This window comes from Nicotiana sylvestris, chromosome 12 (assembly GCF_000393655.2).
Source record: "Nicotiana sylvestris chromosome 12, ASM39365v2, whole genome shotgun sequence".
Taxonomy (NCBI): Eukaryota; Viridiplantae; Streptophyta; class Magnoliopsida; order Solanales; family Solanaceae; genus Nicotiana; species Nicotiana sylvestris.
In genome coordinates this window covers 49,308,489-49,315,210 of record NC_091068.1, presented here as the reverse complement: position 1 = coordinate 49,315,210, position 6,722 = coordinate 49,308,489, and the positions used below count along the sequence as shown (strand labels likewise).

At 41.4% G+C, this 6,722-nt stretch overlaps 1 protein-coding gene across 1 annotated transcript; it reads right to left on the bottom strand.

Annotated features, from left to right (window-relative positions):
• Positions 1–2,474: 2,474 nt before the first annotated feature.
• Positions 2,475–5,588, bottom strand: LOC138883009 (uncharacterized). Its single transcript, XM_070163663.1, has 3 exons — positions 4,810–5,588; positions 3,033–3,160; positions 2,475–2,542 (listed from the first exon to the last, which is right to left on the bottom strand). Exons 1-3 carry the CDS (start codon positions 5,586–5,588, stop codon positions 2,475–2,477), a joined length of 975 nt encoding a protein of 324 aa, XP_070019764.1.
• Positions 5,589–6,722: the final 1,134 nt, after the last annotated feature.

Below are 6,722 nucleotides of genomic sequence, written 5' to 3'. Positions count from 1 at the left end.
CACTTTAGGCCTCTATTCAGGCTCCCTATGGTATAGTTTGTTCTTTCTGTAATTCATATGGTATGTAATAATAATTCTTGTAAGCAGATATTGGGGAAATTAGTAAAAAATGAGGGATTTTTATATGAATCTGGGTAGAAATAATGCCCTTAGGTTTATTATGACTAGTTGTTTGCATTAGAGATCATGCCCATAGGTATTGCAATATTTATTATTTAGATACCATGCCCATAGGTTATTGCAATGTCTTTTATTTAGATATCATGCTTATAGGTTATCGCATGTTTGTTTATTTAGATGTCATGCCTATAGGGTTTAAAAATCAATCCTGCATTCTAGATACCGTACTTGTAAGTTTGTTGTGATGTTTGCTTATGTACATTCATATACCATGTCTAATGAATCGTTCCTAAATTCTAGATACCATGACTATAGGGTTTAAAGTCAATCTTGCATTTTAAACACCATGCATGTAAATCAGTCTCTACATGCCGACAAAGTTTAGATCAGTTTTTTGCATGTCAATAAGATTTCAAAACTAATTGTGCATTTATATTCCATGCCTATAGGATTTTAAAACCATTTTCTGCATTTAGCTACTAATATCTAAAAGTCTAAAATCAGTCATTACACCTAGACAACATGCCTATAGGATCCAAACTACTTGCAAAAAATTATTTACTGGTTTACTACACTCCTGATTAACGACTAGATACCATGTTCATAGGACATCATTGATACACGCCTAGGCAAGTATGTAGGACAATTAAAACTATAAAACTACACTTTATTATTGGTGAACTGCCCAGATTCAATAGGTCCTAAAATCAGTTGGCAAACTGATTAGGTATCTATTGCCTCACTTTAACACAATGCTGCATACATTCTATTTGCTCACCTAGGTATCCTGTCCTAGTACCCTTGGAAATATCTAAAATCTTGCTGTTTGAGATGTGCTATTATCTGCTTGTGTGAGGAGGTGAAAGTGAGCCTTTAATTGCCTCTTTATGTGAAAGTCCTATTTGTCTTTGCTTGTCGCTTAGATTTTCCCCTTTTAAACACCTTAGGAGAGTCTAGAGCTGACTTAATTAGAGGTCCTAAACACCTCCAAGGCCATAAGGACGGGAAGGGTAACGCAAGCATAGATCACGCTTAATTAAAATCGCTTATATAACAACTAAGGGGAGGGTAATTGGGTAGTAAAGGGTATGATGACCTGCGCGCTAATGCTATGTGTAGCACCCTAATTTGGGGACAATTACCAGGCATTGTATAGAAGTGATCCTGTAGGCTAAAAAACCTATGACCCCTCTTATCCCTTGTTTTAAATGTAATGCCAATTTGTCTAATTTGCTTCATCTGTTTATAAGACTAATTAACATAATTTGAGTTCGGCCGGGACCCACCGTTGTGGACCGCGAGTGGTGCCTAACACCTTCCCCTCAAGATTATTTTGAGCCCTACCCAATCTCTAGACTGATTTTATGAGTTACTTGCAAATAGGTGCCCTAACGCACCTTAAATCTGTTAGGTGACAACTCTTCAAATTCCATACCCAATTCCCAAAAGGAAATGAGTTGTTCCCAATGAATGTTGAAACCCGGACTCCGCGAGGAAAAGGGGGGCGCGATAGTATGGCGACTCTACTGGGGATATTTTAGGCTCTTACCATAACAAACTTGTTTTTTGAATTAGTCTTAAGTATGCCATATTCTGTTAATACATGTGCAGCATTTCCCTTTCCCCCTTACATGGATTCAATTATTTATTTTCAAGCATTTATGATTTCTTTTATTTCCTGAAACTAACTTGTCTCCTTGTTTTCTTTTTTAACTGTCTTTCAATTATTTAAATATCACATTTATCATTTTTTTAACGTGCAAATACGTGACAACATGCTATTATTGCTGTATAAATCATGCTCAACATCATATTCCACTCGTGTGTAATCAATCATATAGAAACGCTTGATGAGTGTTTGCGCTCTTCCTATATATCACCCTTTAAATTCAAAAAGGCGTATTTGTGGTAAAACTAGTCGATCAGCGGTGTAGTCGACGATTCCGTGCCTTTCCCCCTCAAGTTGTCTGCTTGAGGGTCCTAGTCTAGACCTCTATAACAACCTTACTCTGATTAATTATACATGCATCATGGTCAAACCTAGCCGTATTAATATCTTGTCCACATAATAACCCTTTAGGAGAAGCCTCACCCAAAAGTTCATCGGATTTTTCATAATCCCAACGGATGCAATCACGATTGTGTGCATTAATTTGGAGAAATAAGTGTCGTTGTGCTAATCATTGCTGTATAAGTAGACGAACCTGGAGGGGGAAAGGGCCTAACTATATTTTGTTTTGCAGAAAGTGAGGCACGAAATCCTCAGGTTCGGCATGGTCGGTAGCATACCTTCACTTTTGCTAGATTGGTGGAGGGATCGTCCTTCAAGTGACCAAAATCATGTGAAAAGGGTCTTAGGAAATTTTCCTTCTTTGCTGGACCTTCAGCCAAACAAAATGTTGATCAAAGCCGCCACCAAGTTCTGAGACAAAGAAAAGGTTGTGTTCCATTTTGGAAACATAGAAATGACCCCTTTCTTGGAAGAAATAGGGGGATTCGCTGGGTTGTCTTGGGATAGCCCTGGTCTATTGGTACCTGAAAATTGCACCGTTAGGGGATTTCTTAAGATGATAGGGTTAAAGAAGAATGATGACTTGGAGTGCTTGAAAAACTCCTGCATACCTTTCGACTTTCTCTATGAATGATACGGTCACATCAGGTCTTGCCGTATTTTTGATGATGAATTATCCATCACCTCCCTGGGTTGGATCCACCACAGGGTCTTTGTATTCATCGTATGTTTATTAGGTATGCTAGTGTTCCCGATCCAAGGGGACAGAATACACACCAGACTGTCCATGGTGGCTAAAACTTTGATGGACGGGATCGAGGGGCGGACGTATACCATTATCCCTATGATCATTGCAGGTATGTACCGGGCCTTGGAATGCTGTCAGAAGGGGTTCATATACTTTGAGGGTTGCAATTTGCTGCTGCAAGTTTGGCTGCTAGAACATCTCCAAAAGGGTCAATATCATCAGGAATTTTCGCGAAGGCCGTGGAATGATCACATAACATTCCATCATCCCAAGAGAATGACCTATATTCCAGACAGGTTTGCTCAACCAGAGAATGTTGTAGGGTAGGTGCAATTTTTCAACAATTTGACCGAGGACCAGGTTCAATGGATGTTCGAGTGGTTCCCCATCAATGAGTTCATCATCAGATCCAGGGATGTTCCACATTTGGTATTGATTGGGTTAAGGGGAATATACCCTTATGCTCCCCTCAGGGTTATGAGGCAGGCAGGGAGGAGGCAAGTCATACCGCGAGTTACCAAAATGAGTCACTACAGGGTGGATTTTTAGGATGACGACGTCCCATACAAATGTGAAGCTCAGCACATGTGGCATTTGAAAATTATCATGGAAAAGGATACCATCGAGCCGGATCGATATCATGCTGGTCATGTGTACTTTTACCCGTCATGGTTAGAGGATGACATAGCAGGAATATTCAAGCCAAGGGTTGGTCCAGGAAACAAGGTCATAGATGAAGTTGGCGAAGCACATGTGAAATATAACAAATTGCGCAAAAGAATTCACGAGTCTTAAGCCGAGCATATGGAGCAACACAAGGCCGATATGGAAATGATCTGGAAGGAGATGGCTATTAAATCCAATGAGATACTGGAATATCTAGAGTACAGTCTGATGGAATTAGAAGGAAGAATGAGGAAGAGAGTCACCGATTGTCAGAACGCTGAGGGAAACGAAGGAGGGAATTTAGCAAGGGCATTCTTACTCCTGAACCTGCACGAACTGGGGGAACTGATCGACAAGAAAATCTAGCCTGGAGAGGGTCCTTCTAGGACCAAGTAGATTAGGTTTACTTGCTTTTCAAATTTAATAAGGTCAAGTGCCACTAGTGACTTATCTTATTTAGTGTCGTTTTTGGTCGTCTATTTTTACATTAATGAAATGAGGTAATTATTGGGTACCAAATTTCTCCAAATCTATTTGTATCTAGGCCTACCTCGAGCACAATGGGGCTCCCAAATTAGGATGTGAATTTACATTCTCACAATATGTGTTTAAATACTGCTAACTTTTCAAAACCTTTACTGACTTGTTTACCTTTTATTTTTCTTTATTCTTTATTATTCCCATCCCCTAAGGTTGGTTCGCATATACTGGCATCATCAGCATATCACACCAGATCTAGAGGCCCTCCACCTCCTCCTCCTCCAAGTAATACGAGAAGCAGAGGGAAAGCTAAGATGGATGACTTAAGTGGTATTCGAAAGTAAAATGCTGAGTATGCGGAAACTTTAGACGGTCGAAGTACTCCGGTACCGAATGACTTGGTTTTGCGGTTAGAACAAAAGATACTGGAGTTATAGGGAGAACTTGAGCAGGTCCACAACTTAGCAAACCTCCCCCTCACCCTAAATGTCCCCGAAATCAACCAACAAAATACCAAAAACCCAGCACCTTCCCAAAATATGAACAGATTTTGTTTGGGTGAGATGAGTTCTCAACTGCCACAGTAGGAATAGGAGTGACATAACCCGCGGCCTTCAACCTTTCGGACAGCTGGTCGATGGGTTCAGCAATAGTGGTGTATTGTTTGGGTGGTTTGCGATCAAAGTTAGATCGGGGTTTCTGCTAATTTGGACGAGTTGGATGTGAATGATAGTAGGTTAGATGAGTGTTATAAGTATGATAGGCAGTGGCGGGTTGAGAATACCTGGGAGATGAGGGTTGGTATGTGGATGGATGTGTTTGGTACGTGGGTGGAGGTGTTTGGTATGTGGGTGGAGGTGTTTGGTATGTGAGTGGAGATATTGGGCCTTGAGCCACCATTACTGTCCCCACTTCTCTTTTCTTTGATATGCCGCCTAATTGTAATGCTTTGTTCGTGCCCTGTAGTGCCTCTAAATTTGTCACCATCCTGCTTTTGATACCTTCTTCAATCCTTTCTCCGAGTTTGATGATATTGGAGAGCTTGTGATTCTCAATGACCATTAGCCTTTCATAAAATTGTGGGTCATGTGCCCTGACAAAGAACTTGTTCATTTGTTCTTCTTCTAGTGCCAGTCTGACCTTGGCTACTTCTGACCTCCACCGAGTAGCATACTCGCGGAAGGTCTCAGTTAGCTTCTTTTTTAAATTCTTGATGTAGTAGACATCCGGTGCATTCTCCGTATTGAACCTGAACCGGTTCATAAATTTTGATGCCATGCTCACCCAGTTGGCCCACTTCTTAGGGTTTTGGCTTATGTACCAGGACAAGGCATCACCTGTAAGACTTCTCATGAAGAGTTTCATTCGGATCCTTTTATCTTTTTCAACCCCCACGAGCTTGTCACAATAAGTTCTCAAATGAACCTTGGGATCACCTATTCCGTCAAAAATTTCGAACTCTGGAGGTTTGTAACCCTCTGGAAGTTCCACGTCTGGTTGTATGCATAGATCCTCATAATTCAGACCTTCTACCCCTTTGCCTCCTTCGAAGGGGCATACCATTGACGAGTGCCGAACATTGAAAGATAAAATTCAGACATTGATTGATAACAAGGTCATACAGGCAAACAAAGTTGCGCCCAACGTCCGCAACAATCCTCTCCCAAATCATAGGGGTGATGGGGTACATGTGATAGAGACGAATGAAGAATGGGATCATGAGGGGTCAATCGGGCTTATTCGGGAAGGCGATGACTTTAAACCTGTAGTCACACTTACTCCTGTTGTGGTGCAGACGCAGCCGTTAGTTGAGGTTGAGGTAACCACATCAGCTCCATTTGAGGTAGAGGTAGCTCCACCTGCAGCTACACCTGTTCCATTTGAGGTATAAATGGCCACACCTTTCCTAGTGATAGTATCAACCATACCTCTTTTCAATTCCAAGGCCATACCTTGGGATTACGATGCCAAAGCTAGGCAAAAAGGAAAAGCAAAGATGGAAGAATCTGGTGCCGCACAGGGAATGACCAGAACGGGAAGGATCTAAACACCCGAACACTTGGAAGGATAGATCAAGGAGGTTGTTACTAAGCAACCTATCATTGAAACTGAATCATATGATCTTTGAAGGAAAGTACATGCAAGGGAATATTCCATTGTCGATCATTTGAACAAAACCCCCGGCCAGATATCCATCTTATCATTATTGCAAAAATTCGGAGGCGCACAAGAATGCTTTGATGAAAGTGTTGAATGAAACTTATATGCCCAACAACATCACCTGCGGAGAAATGGCCAACATGGTAGGGCAGGTGCTGGAAAGTCATAAGATTACCTTCTATGAGGATGAATTACTGCCCGAAGGTTTAAGTCATAACCGGGCATTACACATCACGGTGCAGTTTGAAGATAAATTCATTGCCAGGATCCTAATAGATGGAGGTTCAAGCCTCAACATATGTCCGTTGACTATTCTGAAAAGATTAGGCAAAGGTTTTCATGAGATGCGGGCAGGAAGTATGAACGTGAAAGCCTTTGATGGGTCTCAAAGGGCCACAATTGGGTAGATTAATCTTTGTCTACAGATGGGGCCAACTTGGTTCGATGTTGAATTCCAAGTGATTGACATATCAGCTACATACAATCTTCTGTTGGGTCGACCTTGGATACATACCGCTGGGGCTGTGGATTCCACAC

What these genes read in the sequence shown, in the direction of transcription:
- LOC138883009 (XM_070163663.1), bottom strand. Translation starts at nt 5,588, where the DNA reads ATGGTATGCCCCTTCGAAGGAGGCAAAGGGGTAGAAGGTCTGAATTAT. An exon ending in TACCAACCCTCATCTCCCAG is followed by an intron (nt 3,161 to 4,809) that starts GTATTCTCAACC and finishes TCTGGAATATAG; the next exon opens with GTCATTCTCTTGGGATGATG. An exon ending in AGCAAATTGCAACCCTCAAA is followed by an intron (nt 2,543 to 3,032) that starts GTATATGAACCC and finishes TCTTTGTCTCAG; the next exon opens with AACTTGGTGGCGGCTTTGAT.